Source organism: Strix uralensis, chromosome 11 (assembly GCF_047716275.1).
Source record: "Strix uralensis isolate ZFMK-TIS-50842 chromosome 11, bStrUra1, whole genome shotgun sequence".
NCBI lineage: Eukaryota > Metazoa > Chordata > Aves > Strigiformes > Strigidae > Strix > Strix uralensis.
Genome location: NC_133982.1, coordinates 4380583 through 4397004, shown reverse-complemented (window position 1 = coordinate 4397004; position 16422 = coordinate 4380583). Strand labels below are relative to the sequence as shown.

The window sequence follows — 16422 nt, the reverse complement described above, 5'->3', positions numbered from 1 at the left end:
TGTGCCCATCGCTGCCACCCAGCCGGGGCAGCCACCTGATCCAGACATGGGGACAAGGCTCAGTGACATCCGCCCCGTGACGGTGGCTTCTGGAATGGACCCAGACGCTGAGCAGAGCTACAGCCAGCGGTGGGGTGGCTCTTGCCTTGGGGACAGTGGGGGACACCTGCCCCCTTTCTTTGAGGTCTCTGACAACAAAAAAGCAATAGAGCAGCCACTGATTAAACCTCAATACTAATTAATCTCTGCTGAAGTATCTTTTTTTCCATAGAGCAGCCGATGAAAGTATGTTGTGTATCCTCCCCAGCACAATCAGCTTCTCTATGTAAACTACTTAGCTGTAAGAAGGTAACTACGACTCCGTGACAGCTACTAAGAAGTTAAGAAAATGCTGAGGCGCTGAAGCACTGGGATCTGGGGTGGGGGCAGAATGCAGAGGGACCTCGGGGGAACAGCCTGGCCAGGGTCCTGACGCTGTTACGGACCACTGCAGGCTTCAGCTGTCAAAAGTTCAGGAGAAAAATATCCCGAGGTCTTGAGCATAACATCCCTTCAAAGGGCAGTGGGTTCTCTTCTGCCCAGCACTCACTGGGGTAAAAGTGCCACCGTGCCATTAACACAGGGAATAAAGAAAGTTTAGGGTAAGGCTGTTGTAAATTATCAAATAAAATTGCTTCCTTTCATGTTACTTGAATGTAATTAAATAAAGCTAAATGTGTCTGGAGTTTGTCTTGGCCAAGGAAGATGAAATGCAACGCAGCAGCCAGCTCTGTATGGAAATGAAATCAAAGCTCCCTTTTCATGACCCAGGGAGGCCATTTCAATGTAAAGCCTTCCTACTCCTATAGAACCAAGCCGTTACGTTCTGAAAATCTGTCATCATCACCTAAGGATGAAGAAATCCCAAAGGGGGTGTGTGTGTTATTACCGTTCTTATTTGATATTAAGCCTTAATTATACTCAGAGAGCGCTCTATATCGCATAGGCCGTATGTCACGTGTTGAGTCATGTAATGAGTTTTTATTATTTTGAAAATCTTGTGTTTCATGGCATCCCGAGCTCTCGTGCATCCATGCGCCTGCAGAGCAGTCCTCAGCGGGGATGTCACTGCCTCTGCTTGTGGCAGCGCAGGCTGAGCGTGAGAGGGGGCATGAAGGAAGAAGTTGCAAAGTCCTTTACAAGGTCGTGCCCGTCTCTCCTCTTTCCCAGTATTAACTAAAAAGTTTTATAATGCTAGTATTATTTTGATAGTGAATACCCTATATGGTTCTGTGTGATATATTTCCCTTAAATCTCTGTTGTGGGTACGCACACGTATATACACACATGTACGTGCACTACAAGTTATTCTGTTCAGATCCCCGCAAACCGAAGAGCATCAAAGCCCTCGCTGCCCAGGGAGGTTTAGTGCCAGCCCACGGAAAGGATCAGGCCCTCCCCATTTGTTTCTAGGCAGGAGGAGATGTGACAGCCAGGTGCCCTGACAAACCCAGCACCTCTGGCTGGCCGTCCCCCTCTTCGCCCTGGGGTGACCTGGCAGAGCGTCGCCTGGGAGACTCCGGGTGGAACCTGGGAAGGGAAACCAGGAGGGGGATGCTGCTGACATGTCCCCTCAATTCCCTCTGGACCCCCTCGTCTTATCACGGTGACTGGCTGAGCACGGAGCTGCCCAGATTCATAATTTCTGAGCAGAGGATTTCGGGGGGTTTGGGGTGGGTGGGGTGGGAGCGGTCCTGTCAGAGCTGTGTGCAGGGGACATACAGCCTCTGCCCCAAGGGATGGGGGGGTTTGAGGATGTTGCGGGTGCGTTATCAGAAGAGGAGGGTAACCAGGCAGAGGAGCAGGTCACACAGCACAGATCGGGGTGGTTGTAATCCCTGCCGGCACATGTGCTGGGAGAAGAGATGCTGTTGGGGGCTGAGGAAGAAGAAGGAGGTGGTTGGGTGTGCGGGGGGGCTCCCAGGGCAGAGTCTGCACCCAAGCGGTGACACAAATACACACGGACAGACACACACAGAGCATGTAAACAGGCACATGGGGAGACCATGTGCTGCTTCGCTGCCGGTGGTGGAAAGCAAGCCCGGAGCAAAGGCACACGCCAGCCGAAACGCACACACGGTCACACACACGCACAGCTTTCCCATGGGGGATCTTTCCAGCCTTGCCTTCATTTCCTGGAGTGCTCAGAAGGAAAAGCCAGAGAGCGGAGCTGGAGAGGTGAACGACACCGAATGGTGACGGGAATGGCTTTGTACATCTCGCTAAAAATAGTCCTCGTGATAAAGTCAGTCGCGGAGGGGGAGGAGGTGCAGGCAGCGCACAGATGCTGGCGAGGTCTGCCAGGGGTTTGGAAACCTGCACAGCAAGGATGGAGCAGAAGGAGCCTTGTCGGGCCGTAATTAGCGCTGGTAATTTGCTCCAAGCAGCGCTGAGGGAATTAAGCAGTGAGCAGCTTGGGAGGGGGCCTGCCCGGGCGCATTACACCCCCTTCTCTTGGGATGGAGGCTTTGCAACCCTGGGAAATGGGAAACAGCGAGCGACTGCTGCAGCTGGAATTGCGCTGAGAACAGATGGGCGCTCTGGTTTCTTTTGAAGTGAGTCTGGGTTTTTTGTTTGTTTAGGGAGAGGAAGGCTGGCTGCATCTCTGGGGCTCTCAGGATAAGGGGGAGAAGGCAGGCAAGGGCTGGGACAAGGGGAAGGTGCTCAGGAAGAGCCAAAGCTAAAGGAAAGAGCCGTGATGAAGAAGGGAGAGGTGTCTGCAGGGAGCAGGGGGCAGCGACAGGCACTGAGAGGCAGCAAGCGCCGGCGCTGGAAGAGGTGCTCTGGCCTGGGTGACCCCAGGGAGTCCAGGGGTGGGGGGGGCACATGGAGAAGCCAGCAAGGTGATGGATAGGGAAGGAAGAGCAAAGCACGTGTGACTTCAGAGATTGTCCTTTCACTTCCTGCAGCTTCTGAGCACCAGGTCAGTGCTGGCCTGGCTGGTGCCCGCCAGCAGGTACCCTGAGCCGGCTGGGACACTGAGCTCCAGGCCAAGCTGGGCTCCTGAGGAGAGGCACTGCCAGAAGCAGAGGCTGAATTTTCAGGAGCTATTTAAACCCTGTGACTCTGCCCTCCTTCCATGCCATGTGGCAAAGGCCTAGGGAGAGAGGCAAGGTCCGTTTGTGCCATTGCATGGCCTCTCCGGCGTTTGGCGGCGCTGGCCTCGCAGGCAGCAGGAATAACTCCCTGCCTGCTGTTGCCGCTGATGATTCACGCTGCGAACTTGAGGCAGGATGGGAGCTGACACAACTGGGCCCAGTGCCGATCTCCTCATCGCCAATGGGAGGAGGAGGAGGAGGAAGGGGACATGTTGTGAGCCAGCCCCCGAGAGCCACGGTAGCCCCTGGGTGTCACACGGGAGCCGGCAGCCTGTCCCCTCTGCCCACGCTGGCGCAGGGGCTGCTGATGGGTTTGCCAGTGATGGAAACAGCCCCCCAAATCCCTGGGGAGAAATCCCCTGGTGGGATACAGGCTGTCCTTGGCTGTGCATCACGGGGCAGCAGCCCAAAGCAGGGAGGGGGGACCCCGAGACAGGAGTCAGGGGCAAACAGCCCTGTATGGGGGAAACTGAGGCAGGGACACTGGCAGCAGGAGGGGCTTGGCAGTGTTAAGCTCTGCTCTTTGCAGCAAAGAATGGGATTTCTTACAGCCGTCCTCCCTCAGCATCCGCCAACTACATCCCAGAGGATGCTGAGGATGTTGGTGTGGCATCAAACACCCCCAAAGCCCCCCTCCTGCCCATGGGACTGGGCACAGTCCCAGAGATCGGCAGCATGGTGCCATTTAGAGGAAAACTAAAGGTCTAAATGAGTTTCAGGTTAGGTTTTCTCCCTTTTTTTTGATGGCTGGCAGGGGTCTGCCAGCCAGCGGTAACCCAGGGCAAGGGGACCAGATGGGATGTGATGCGGAGCTGGACCAAACCTCCTCCCTGCTCACTGATGTCTACCATCATATGAAGGTGCTGCGTATTTTTTGCCATTTCAAAAGCCATGTTTCTTGCAGGCTTTGCCTGTAAATGACTTTAATCTTCATAAGCCCGAAAAGTAAAGCTGCTTACATGGCTGGGGCCTGCCGGAGCACTAGGAGGAATGGGGAGGGGGATGTGGACAAGAGAAGGAGGGGTTAGTCCAGGGGAAACGAAATCCTATGGTGGATCAAGCCCCATCATATCCCTGTCCTGTCCCCTCCGGCCATCGGCCACCCTGAGGTCTCAGGGGAAGGGGGTTGGAGCATTCAACTTCTGTAGCTACTGCCACCTCCCCTCTGCACCGAAGGGCTCTTGAAGGCTGTGTCACTCCATCCTCCAACCCACCCAGAGCTGAGCTGTGCCTGCTCTGTCCCAGAGCCCCCCACTTTTTCCTTCGACCCCCCCCAAGAGGAGTCTCGGTCCCAATCCTGGCCCAAAATAGACCCGAAGCTCCCAACTCCAGCTTGCAAACCAGGCAGCCGGTAAAGCCGATGCCCTGCTCATCATTTAACGCTGAATAATTCTCCATGGATGAAGGGAACTATTTTAAACCTGCTGAGCCCCGTGTGCTAGACATCATCTCCACCCAACACTCTTCAACAGAGCAGGGACCCTGTGGGGACACCTGCTTTGGGGTTGGGGGTCCAGGACATGGGGGGTCCTGTCTTTAGCCCCTTGGTTGAGTCAAGCAGGGCAAGGGACAAGGTCCACAGCTCAGCCCCTAGACCTTCCCCTGCCTAGTCCAAGCATCTTCAAGGGTGGAAGATAAATCCTGACTTAAAGGGAAGCTTTGCCATCACTTGGCAGCTTCATCACTGTCACAACCTCACCAGTTCTTACGGGCAGGATGGAGCCAAGTGATGCCCAAGTGATGCTCATCCCAGCTACATGGGGACCCCAAGCAGAACTGGGGGGACTGTCCCCACCTTGTACCCTGCCAGGGATCCGAGGGTGCTGTGTCCCCCCCAGGGCTGCATCCCATGGGAGCAGAGACAGAGGGGCGGTGAGGCGGGATGTGCCGCGTCCGTATGGAATGGTTTTTTTTATTACAGTTTTAATCTCACAGTCGGTAGCATTACATGAGAATAAAGCACTGGACAGGACTGGAAAAAAAGGCCTCTGGAGACAGCATGCAAACATTGCAACGAGTTTAAAGCAAAACAACCCAAAAAAAAGCGTCTTGTGGGGACGCGGCCGCACTCTCCCGACTGGGCAGCGAGTCCAGCGTCTCCCCTTTAACCATCACTTCTGTCGTTGGGGTTTCCTTTTCGTGTGTCCGTTTCATTGGCTTATTTATTTTATTATTATTCTTCTTTTATTAACCTTCTTCTCTCTCTTTTTTTTCTTTTTTTTTTTTTTCTTTTACTTACATTAAAAAATAAGATTCGTACTTTAGTAAAATGCCCAGCGCTTAGCTGGGTCCTGCTTGAAATAATAAAAAACAACAAAAAAACCCAACAAAATAAACCCCAAAACTGAGAAAACAAAAAAAAAAAAACACCACCCAAAAATCCAAAAAAAACCAAAATAGCCTGGGAGACCAAAAAAAACCCCAAAACCTGAAAAAAAAAAAAAAAAAAAAAAGACTGATTTGGAAGTTTGGAAGCAACCAGGAGAATTGGGGGGTGGGGGAGAAACACCCCCAGGGCTCCCTCCCGGCCGCTCCCGGTGCGGGGGCCGGGCAGGGGGGCTGCCCACACCCTGTCCCCCCCCAGCGTGGGTCCCCTCCGGCTGCTGGGGTGGGCGAGCCCCCCCCTCACAGGTAGAGCTCCTTCTCTTTGATATGCACTAGCTGTTCGCGGAGCTGGTGGAAGGACGGCCGGTGGCCGGGGTCCAGGGTCCAGCACTTCTTCATCACCTCGTAGACGACGGCGGGGCAACCGTCGGGAGCATCCATCTTATAGCCCTTCTCCACGCGGGGTACCACGTCCTTCAGGGGCTGGGGGTACAGGGGAGGGGTTTCAGGATGGGGGTGTGTGTGGGTTTCCCCCAACAAACAGAGGTTCAGCCCCCCCCCTGCCCCCCCAAACCAGCCCTGAGGGGAGGGGGGTGGTCCTCACTTACGATTCTCGGATAAGGCACTCGCCCGAAGGAGTAGATTTCCCAGAGGAGGATCCCGAAGCTCCACACATCCGACTTGGTGGAGAATTTCTGGAGAGAGGGGACAGAAGCCCTGTGAGCGGGCTCAGGCAGGGATGGGGGGGCAGCAGATCTTCCCCACCCTCAGGGCAGCCTTTTTGGGGGGTCAGACAGCAGGAACTAGGGCTCAAGCACCAGCTCTGCATGAAAAATTTAGGGCAGCCCAGGATGTGCCCCCTTCTTCCAGCCTCCACCACGTCCCCACAGCCCAGGACCCTCCTCTCTTGTCACCCACCTTTTCTCTAAGTGCTTCTGGTGCCGTCCACTTCACCGGCAGCTTCCCCGTGTCCTGCGTGGAGGAGGCTTCCTTGGTCAGCCCGAAATCACTGACCTTCGCGATGTTGTCCTCCGAGACCAGGACGTTCCTCGCCGCCAGGTCCCGGTGGACAAAGTTGTTGGCTTCCAGGTACTCCATGGCTTCACAGACATCTCTGGTTGGGGTGGGAGGGAGACAGGGGTTAGCCAGGTGGCCCCAAAACGCCGGTGGGGGCAGGTCAGGGCGGTGGGCATGGCCAACCCTTGGTGCCTCTCGCTGCCGTACTTACAAGGAGAATTTCAGCAGGCAGTCTGCACCGAGGACCGACCGCCCGCGCGACCGCAGGTAGTCTACTAGGCTGCCCTGGAGGGATGGAGAGAGACGGTGCCACCAGGGTCAGCATCCCACCCGCTGCCCCCTCCCACGCGGGGCATGACCCAGGGACGACGTCGCTCCCTCAGAGCCAGCGATGCCACCCCCAAACACCATGGTGGCCCCAGGGAGATGTCACCCAAGCTGGGACAACCCAGCTGGGTCTGCCAGGGTGAAGCCCTGGGACCCTGGGGGGTACTGGTGAGGAGGGCGAAGGGGGCAGGTGCCCGGGGTGAGGGTCTCACCTTGGCCATGTACTCAGTGACGATGTAAAGGCCACTCTTCTCCTCCACGATCACCCCCAGGAGCTGCACCAAGTTGCTGTGTCGGAGCTGCCTGCGCGGTGCGGGAGGGCTCAGGGCAGGGTTTTGGGGAGAAGGGGGGGCTCCCACGGTCCCTGCAGGGCATTGGGGACCACCCGCCTCTGCTTGTACGGACAGAGGTGCCCCCTCCCTTGCATTGTCCCCATCTCTGGTAACACTCACGTCATCACGGATGCCTCTGCCAGAAAGGCTTGCGCTGTGGCATCGTTTTTAATGCACTTCACGGCGACTTTGTTCCCCCGGTAATCCCCCAGCATCACATCTGCGAGCCAGGAGAAACGGGCACGGGAGGCACTGGGAAGCATCCCGGCCTCCTGCGGCCCCACCATCACCCTGGGGGGGGTGGCAGAGGAGCCCCCCCTACCCTTAGGGCCACCACAGTGTGGGGGACGCAGGGCTCACCTCCGAATTCCCCTTTGCCGATGATCTGCAGCAACTTGAGGTCCTTCATGTTGAGGGCCCAGCCGCCTGCGCGGGGGAGAAGGGAGAGTGAGGGGGTGCTGGGGGGGGGTTCCCAGGAGCCAGGGAAGGGACACGGTCACTCACTGCGGGAGAACTCGTCCTGTGCTGCCACTGTCCCCTCCATCACCTTGGGTTTGATGAGGCGGGTGCAGAGCCCGTCCGCGTCCGTGGTGTAATGCTGGGGGGAAACGGGGGGTGAGACGCAGACCTGTCACCGGGCCACCACAGCCACGACGGACAGGCAGCGGTGTGGATGACACCCTGGGGTGGGGGGTCCCCGCCAAGGCGATGCGGGGCTCGGGGATCCCACCAGGTGGCAGCACGAGGCCACGGATGGGCCCGGTGGGGGCTCACGGTGGGGGGGCATCCCTGTCCCTCCGCCTGGTCCCTCTGTCCCCTGCGCATCCTGCCCTGTCCATCTAGCCCTGCCTCTGCCCGCCCCCGCCCCCCCCCCATTGCCCCAGGGGTCTGTCCCCAGCAGCCCCAACCCCTGGGTTCAGCAGAGAAGGTCCCACCATCTCCTGGGCTCCACACCTGCAGCCCCACAAGCTCTGACCCATATGCGTGCATCCCCAAGCTCACACCTATGGTCCCCAGGGCTGGCTGAGGGGGACAGGAGCGGTAGCAGCTCCCGTTGGCAGGTGAGACCTCACCTCCACCAGCTGCATGAGATTTTCGAAGTAGACCTCCTCGTCGATGCTCAGCTTGCTGGAGGAGTAGATGATGCGGTAGTGCTCCACCTTCCCCTCGCAGCTGACGCACAGGGTGTAGTCCCCGGGGTAGTTGGTGCTCTCCCGCACCAGGAAAAGCCCTGTCTCGGGTGGGTACAGCAGCCGCTCTGCCTGCTCCCGCGTGATCTTCCCGTGAAACCACCTGCAACGGGGCACATAGGGCAGGTCAAGGACCGAGGATGTGCTGGCCGGACCCCCGTGGGGCTGTGTGTGGGGGGGATGGGGATGTGGAGCAGCCTTCAGCCCTGCCTGCACGGGGCCAGCTTGTCTGCTCCTTGCTGCCGGCATCCACCCCACAACACAGCTCCTTCCTGCTCCTGCTCCCCAGCCCAGGACTCAGCCCCTCCACACACCCTTGGGGGCTTCCTCCCCATGGCAGCCCCGGCTCCTCTAGACTGGGGGTCACTGGTGGCTCTGGGATGCAGCAGGGACATCAAAACCATCTATCCATCCGTCTTGTCTGCCTGCCTATCTCCTGTACAGACCCCATTGCAACCCCCCTCCTTTCTCCCAGCAGCCTTTACAACCACAACTTTGGGTAAAAGACCCATTCTGAAATGCGATCCAACCACCCATCACCTTCCCAGCTCCGCAGGCAGCTCTAAAGGTGCTCAGAGCCTTCCCCAGAGGCAGCAGGTCCCAAATCAACGCCGCTGGGAAAGCCCCTGCCCCTTCCGCCCTTCAACCTCGCTAAGCCCCGCGGGTGATGCTGCTTCTGTTGGGACACGGAGTCAATGGGGTCCTTGGTCTGACACAGAGGGGGTGCTCCAGACCAAGCCAGCTCCCCCCAGATTCGCCTCGGCAGAGTCCCCAGTGGATACTCACGGCATGAGGCTGAGCTTGATCCCAGCTTTCACTCCTTCCCGCTTCTGCACGTAGTTAGCAGGGATGATGCCCTCCCGGCCAACCTTGTTCTTCGCCTTGTACCAATTGGGATCCTGCGGGGACAGCAGAGACGTCACGATGAGCCTGTGGCCCCTGGAGAGGGCAGTGACCCACCAAAGGAGCCCACGTGGGTGTCAGCGCTGCCCCTCCTGCCCCAGGCAGCTGCCTTTGCGTCCCCAAGCACCCCGACACCCCCTGCCTGGCTGCAGGCAGGATGGAGTGGGCAGGGGACAGCTGCAGAGGGCAGGGTTGGTGCTGAGGCCAGCAGACCCCGATGCTGGTGGCCCCACGGGGGTCACTGCGATCCACCCCCCAGGCTGCCGGGCATCCCGGAGGCCCCCGACCCACGGGCCCCTTTTTTCCTCCCCCAGCACCAAGCACAGCATTTCTCCCGGACTGTGAGCCTCTCCCCTCCCTCCTCCACCTCCCGGGAGGCACTTGAGAGGCTTACATTTTGGAGAAACCTTAACTAACGAGGCCAGGAATTAATTAACCAAACATGTGGCCCGATTCCTGCCCTGCTGGCTCTGCGGGACTTCCAGTGGGACCAGGGGATCCCACCGGCACAGCAAACCCCGCGTCCCTGTCACAGGATGCAGGGATGCTCCCGGCATCTCATGGAAATCCCGGCACGGGGGCGTCAGCAGCCGCCGGGGGGGCCGTGGGGAGGCGATGGCCTTACCTTGGTGACAGCGACAATGGTAAGGACGTCTCCTTTGCTGAAGGGCAGGTCCTGCTCGGCGGTACCGTGGAAGTTGTACTTGGCGATACATTCTGTACCGGACGGCCAAACGGCCTGGCCGGGGAGAGGGGGAGGGCGTCAGAGCCCAGCTGGGCGCATCTCCCACCCCCGGCCCCCCTCGACCCATGGGGACCCCCACCGCGGGCATGTGGGGCTCCTGTCCCTCTGATGCAAATCCAAACGGGATTCACTTAAACCAGAAGCAGTTGGGGGGATTTTGGGCAGCCAGGGGAGCTCAGACGGTGTTTTTCTGTTGCGATGGGGACGGAGAGGGGGACACACACACAAAACCGCAGGTCCCTGCAGTGCTGAGCTTCTGCAGGAGCACCGGGGGAGAGGGACAAGTGTCCCCATGTCCCTCCTGAGCCCTGGGGCCACCTCCGAATGGCTGGAGAGCCCGCTCCATCCCTGCCTCTCCTCCCCGCCCGGCGCTTACCTGCATCCCTGACATCTTCTCAGGAGGTTGGGGGGCGCAAATCTCACAGGGGGGACACGTCACTTGGTACCATGAGACCTGGAGGGGGAAAGGACAACTGAGAAGCGGGCACGGCGGGGAGGGCTGTGTAAGGACAATGCACAGGGAGCAGCCCCCCCACAAAGGAGGCTCCTGGGCCACGCGATCATCGCTTCTACCACCAAGAAGGGAAGGGGTCCTGTCTGAGGCGCTGCTTCCAAAACGGCCCCAAATGAATGTGAAAGTGGGAGCTCTGGGTCCGCTCAGCCCCCCCCTGCAGTCAGGGACCAGTCCGGCACGGAGCTGCTCACCCGGATTATGAGGTATTTGCATGGATACAGCTTCTTAAGAGCAGAGGTTTTACATTCTGCGTGGCCACCGCAGCATCTGCATCAACAATCCAAGGGAAAAACCAGCACGGTACAGAGGGACGGAGATGCCTGGGGGTGGGAAGGGAGCAGAGAGGACTTCCAGCAGCAGCTGAAGCCCGTTCCCCAGCCCAGGGTGGTTACTGCACCGTGGTGGCCAGCTGGGAACCAGCAGGGAGAAGCTTCAAACCCCTCTGGCTTTGCAAAATCCCCCCCCCGCCTCATCCTGCAAAGCCTCTTCCTCCCACCTCCGGGCCGATCATGGTCCCTGCAGCACCAAGGGGGGAAACCGAGGCACGGGGCAGCGAGGGGGTCCAGCCAGCGAGGGGCAGCTCCCCCGAGTCCCATGCTCACACCTCGGCAAGCATCCCAGTCCCCTCCCCGGCAGCACTGGGGGCCACGCAGCCGGAGCCCCACTCTCCCACGGTGCCCGGTGACCCACGTGTGGAAACATCCAGCCCTGGGAGCTTCCCAGGCCCAGCATCCAAAAGAAATAAAATAAATCTATTCCCTGCAGGATAAAACGCATCGGCACTCTGGAACACAGGCGCTCCCGCCCGCTCCTAAATCCCAGGGGGATGCACTGACACGGGGTGCTGCGCTCCCCCCCCAGCAGCGCCCCGAGGCCCCGCGCTGGGTCGCATCCTGCTCTGGTGCGTGGGAGGGGAACAAACCCGGCTTTATTCTCGCCGCTTCGACCCCCGGGAAGAGATGAAGTCACCGGCCCCAGCATCAAACCAGGCTTTCTTGGGCCGGGGCGCCGGGGTCACGCCGGGCTGGGGGCACGGAGCGGGACACGCAGGATGCGGGCAGGGCACCCCTGCCCGCGCACCCCAAAACCCACCCAGGTTAATTCAGTGTATCGATTCGGGGCCATCAGCGGCCACCGCTTCCAGCCCTGCTGTCAGCAGCTCAAAATATTTTGGGAAGGAGGAACTGAAACGAGGGGCAAGGCCAGCAGAGACGGGAGGAGGAAGAAGATAAGGGGCAGAACCATGGGGAGGAAGAGAGCGGGTGCGAACGTGGCCCCGTTTCCACCGCAGCCATGGCTGGACCCCTCCGGAAAAGGCGTCACACTGCCACCACCTCCTTCACCTTCCCCCAGAGCGGGGACACATCACAAGTCGCTTTATTTTTGGTATCAGAGAGGAGAAATAGAGGCTCAGATGCTCACCCTAAGGGCAGAGTTTGGGGACCCAAAGCTGAGCGCTGGGGTTTCCAGCGAAGCCCATCACCGCAGCGTCTGGGCCCCATGCGTCGGGTTGGTTTTCTTCCCAGCCAGCACCGGGGCTGTTCATGAAGAAAAGCCTCTCGAGATGGCACCCAAACCCACCTTGAAGAGCCCGTGGACGCTGCCACAGAGGTGGCCAGGACCCAAGGGAGGGCAGTGCTGGGTGACGCTGCACTGCAGAGCATCAGCTGGGAATGCAGCCCCCCAAAACGGCCCCAGCTCAAACTCTCTTTGTTTGCAAGCTGATTTTTGGTCAAATTCTGAATTTACACCTGGTGTGGAGCAAAAATTTCAGCAAAAGGTCCGGATACCACAATCTGAAACACAGCCCAAGAAATTAGGGAATAAACTACACCCCTCCATCAGTCCATAGAGGGAATCGGCTAAAATCTGGAAGAAGCTAAGAAGAGGTGTCCCTGCTTCCCTGCGGAGGGAATTTCCCATCGCTGGTGTTTTCGGCCCTGTCTCCCATCCGGCACCCTGTGGGGATGATGAGAAAGAGCCGGCCCTGGGTGTTGCTCAAGGAGCAGCTCATCCCCAAAGCGCTGAGTCAGCACTTCCCACCAGCCGGGCACTCCAACGTCACTATTTTAAAATAACGAAAGGACAAAAAGCAGCAGGATGGAGGTTTCATCCTAGATGTGACTCCAGATGGAAAATTCTGGCTGAGGTTTGCCCACCGGAACCGGGTCGGGACTCCGGGGAGCATCACCTGGATGCCCAAGGGTCCATCCCAACACCACGGCTCATTTGGAGGCTGGAAAAAACACCTTCCGCGCCGTGTGAGAGCTGGATCTTTCCAACCCTGAAGGCCGGTTGTTTGGGCTTTCAGCTCACGAGTGTCACCAGCATTTATATTTTATAAATGCAGAGAGGATACAAAATTTATAGCCTGCCTTCGGGCTTTCAAGCCTTTATAAAGAGTATTTTTTTTTCCTCTTTTAAAGAGGAAACTGTCCCAGCAAACCCCGCCAAGAGGAACACGCTCCAGCCAGTCCCTGCTTTTTTACCTTCCTGGACCGTGGACGTTCATGACATCAGACGGTGGCATTGTTATAAATATAGCACAAAAAATTTGCTTATCAGTTTTACAGGGGGAGGCAGTTAACGGCACCGGGAACTGCCCTTTGCAGAGCCCCTAATGCCCCCTCCTACGGTTTGGTGCAGACCTTCTTCCTTCCGAGCGTGACTTTTAAGCAGCAGCCTGATTATTTTTTATTTTTTTTTAAATCGTTACCTAATTTCTGCCTCAAAGCTGAGGCTTTCCGAAGAGGAGGAAACCACACACCCCCAAGAGCACCGAGCGCCAGGGCCGCTGCCAACCGGCCCCCCGAAGGCACCGCTGCCTGCGGTGGCCTCATGTGACAGCCAGCGGTTCCTGCCGAGCGCGTCACCCGCCGTCACCCAGGCCGGCACCAACCTCGTGCCCGCGTTCGCTTCCGCCATCCCGGCTTATCCCTATGGGATGCTGGGTTGGGAGAAGGATGCAGTAATTCCGGCATGGATCCAGAGCCTAAAGGCAGCATCCCCTGCCCTCCCCGCCGGCAAGCTCTGGGAAAACACCGCTACTGACGCTTCTCTCTTAAAGCAGAGGTGATTCCCCAAGGAGGATGCGTAGCAGCACAAGTCAGCTTGAAAAAAAGAAATAATAATTTAGAAAAATAGCCAGGGAGCAGCCTGAGCAATTCAGCAGAGCCGAGTGCTAGGTTTGGGTATTTTCAGCCCTGCCAGGCGAGAGTTTCATTCCCCTGGAACCTCCCCATCCCCAAAGAGGGGCTCAGGGAAACAGCCGGGGTGCGCAGGTGAACCCAGCAGCTTTTTCTCTGCGGAAAACCACCTCCCTTTCTTCCCCACCCTCCGCCCGAGCATCCTTTGAGCTGCTGCACCCAGGCACCCCAGTGAGGCACCCCAGTGAGGCACCTCAGCCCGACACTGCACCCCAAGAAGGGCCGAGGTTCGTGCTCGTCCCCACTGCCTCCCTCCCAGCCCTGCTCCTGGATTTCCCTCCGGGAAGCCCAGCTTGACAGCCAAGAGCCCGGGAAGGCAGGCACGGCAGGCACAGTGAATACCTTTGCCACCCTGATAATCCAAAGGGCACCGGGGAAACGAGCTGGGGAAATCTTTCCTCTTGTTAATCACCAGTCAAAATCGTGCTGTGCCAAACCTGCAGGCGGGCTGGGACCAGCACCTGGGGGTAATTTGGGACCCCCAGACCAAACCCCACCGGAAGAGCACCAGCACCATGAGATGGGTTGGGGGAAAGATGCTACATTTCCATTTCAAACCCAGTTAGCCAGAGGGAAACAGGGAGCAGACCCTGCCCAGGACCAGCTAAGGACAACTCTATTTTAAATAAAAGTTTAGTTGTAGATGGTAGGAAAGCTTCATTCCCGTCAGAAATAGGCACGTGGGCGCCATCCGCATCCACCCCGCTCCACTCATCCATCTCACCCTCACCGAAACATCTCCCAACGCTCAACAACCCGAGTTTCTTTAAACTTCAAAAAAAAAACCAACCCAAAACCAGACAACATCCTCACTCTCTCCAAAAGATCTTATCTCCTGTTATTACAAGTAACACCTACGATTACTATAATCGAAAGAAAAACGTTCCTCCTTTATCTCATCAGCGAGCTGGCTGCGTTTGCAGGGAGGGTTTCGCTGCTGCTCCCCCAACCCAGCCTCGAGTGGGTGCCCCACAGGGGAAAAGGGGGAGTCTTCCTTTTTTTTTTTGGGGGGGGGGGCGCTTTTCTTCTTTTAAAAAGAAAAAGAGAAGATGCTGCTGTTCAGACCGCGGAAGGTGCCTGGGGGATAGTTGGAGGCAGGTGGAGGCCCGGAGAGATGCTGCTCCTGGCGTCCCCATCGTGGAGGGGTTTTCCTGGTCCTCCTCTTTCCTACAAAAAACCTCATCAGGGCGATTTTCCGCCCTCGTTACCCCACAAATCGCCCTGGCATCTCCCTCCCAGGAGGTCCCAGAGGGTGTCAGGGCGTCCCCAGGGACGGGCACATGGCGCAGAGAGGAGCAGCTGCCCCGGCGTGGGCTTGGGGCACGCCAGGATGCGGCTGAAAGGTTTTTTTGCAAACACCCACCCAAAACCGAAAAGACAGCGGGGGGAGGCAGTGGTCGCACGGCAGAGTGCACCCCAAAACTCCCTGGGTTCACACGGACAGCATCCCGGGGGGCTTATCCCAGTGTCGCTCCCCATCGTGAGGCTTTGCTTCATCACTACCATCCCGCCAGGGCTCAAAGAGGAACGGGAGGATGGAGACCCCCAGGGATGCTCCTGCATCCCTCTGCCACACTTCCACGGACCTCTCTGGCCACGCTCCGCCTTGCCAGGGTGGGCTCCTGCGTGGGTCTGGTGGGAACAAACCCTGTGGCAGTGTGGGGGGCGGGATCCCCTCTGTCCTGAGAAGGCGGCAGCCGTCCCCCTCCTCCTGCTCCCTGGCCCTCGCACCTTCGGTTTTAATTATTTTTACTTTTTTTTCCGCACGATGGCACAGCCCCTTTTGCTCTCGATAAACCTACAAGCAACAGCCGCAGCTATAAATAACCCGTCACTGCCTTATTGACCAAAAAAAAAAAAAAATTATTTGCTGCCAGCCCCTTTTGACGCCCAGACCGCGCTCCCTCCTTCCGCCCCAACTGCTCTCAAAAACCCCGCCAGCAGCTCGGGGCTCGGCCTCACGGTACCAAAACCGGCCCCGGCCTTTGTATGGGAAGGGGATGGAGTGGGAGGAAGAGGTGGCAGCCCCCCGGCCGGGTAGTGGGTTTGGGGGGGAGGCGACAGCCCCCCCAGGAGAAGGGGATGCTGCCGGGGTCCCTGGCGCTCTCCATCGCCGGAGCTGGAAGGATGCGGCCCCCCGGCTGGGGGGTGATGGGGACCCTGGGGACAGTCGCCGAGCGGCCTGTGATGGGGTCACCCACCAGGTCAAGCGGCACGGAGGCGGCTGTACCCCGCGCATCCCCCCCCCGCACCCCCCCGCCTCCCCCGGCCCGCCCCGCAGGCCCCATTGTCTGGGCTCCGCGGCCGCCGCGCTCCCGGCCCCCGGCCCCGCTCCGCCCCCCCCGCTCCCCGCGGCGGGGGCGCTGCCCCCAAACACGGGGGGATGCGGCGTGGGGGTGGGCGAGCACCCCCCGATGTCTCCCCGCCACCCCCCCCACCCCCCCCGGGCAGCGGGGGTCCCCGGGGCGGCGCGGCGCGGGGAGCGGCACTCACCTCCCTCCGGGCAGGGGGCTCAGCCCGCCGCCGGCTGCTCCATGCGGCGCTGCCGGGGGCCTCCGGGCTCGGCTGGGCCGGCGGGGGGGCGCGGGGGGGCGGAAGGGGCGGAGGAAGCCGGAGCCGCCGGAGCGGCCGCCGCCGCCGCCGCCGCCGCCCGGCGGGGCCGAGCCCGGTGCGGCGGGGAGCGGGTGCGGCGGGGCCGGGAGGGGGGTGGGGGGGTGGGGTGCGAG

The 16422-nt window shown here is 59.1% G+C and overlaps 1 protein-coding gene across 2 annotated transcripts; it reads right to left on the bottom strand.

The window, feature by feature from the left end:
* Window positions 1–5022: 5022 nt before the first annotated feature.
* Window positions 5023–16308, bottom strand: CSK (C-terminal Src kinase). 2 transcript variants are annotated; one of them, XM_074880636.1, is made up of 13 exons: window positions 16190–16308; window positions 10353–10430; window positions 9857–9970; window positions 9115–9227; window positions 8212–8431; window positions 7643–7736; window positions 7499–7564; window positions 7259–7358; window positions 7019–7109; window positions 6691–6764; window positions 6381–6576; window positions 6071–6157; window positions 5023–5945 (listed from the first exon to the last, which is right to left on the bottom strand). In XM_074880636.1, exons 2-13 carry the CDS (start codon window positions 10365–10367, stop codon window positions 5763–5765), a joined length of 1353 nt encoding a protein of 450 aa, XP_074736737.1. In that variant the 5' UTR covers window positions 10368–10430; window positions 16190–16308; the 3' UTR covers window positions 5023–5762. The 2 variants fall into 2 exon arrangements, with proteins under 2 accessions (XP_074736737.1, XP_074736738.1); XM_074880637.1 differs by lacking the exon at window positions 16190–16308 and adding an exon at window positions 10682–10719.
* Window positions 16309–16422: the final 114 nt, after the last annotated feature.

Coding starts and splice junctions, on each gene's coding strand:
- CSK (XM_074880636.1), bottom strand. Junction 8,432..9,114: donor ATCAAGCTCAGCCTCATGCC/GTGAGTATCCAC, acceptor GCCCCGTTGCAG/GTGGTTTCACGGGAAGATCA. Junction 7,737..8,211: donor ATCTCATGCAGCTGGTGGAG/GTGAGGTCTCAC, acceptor GTTTCCCCCCAG/CATTACACCACGGACGCGGA.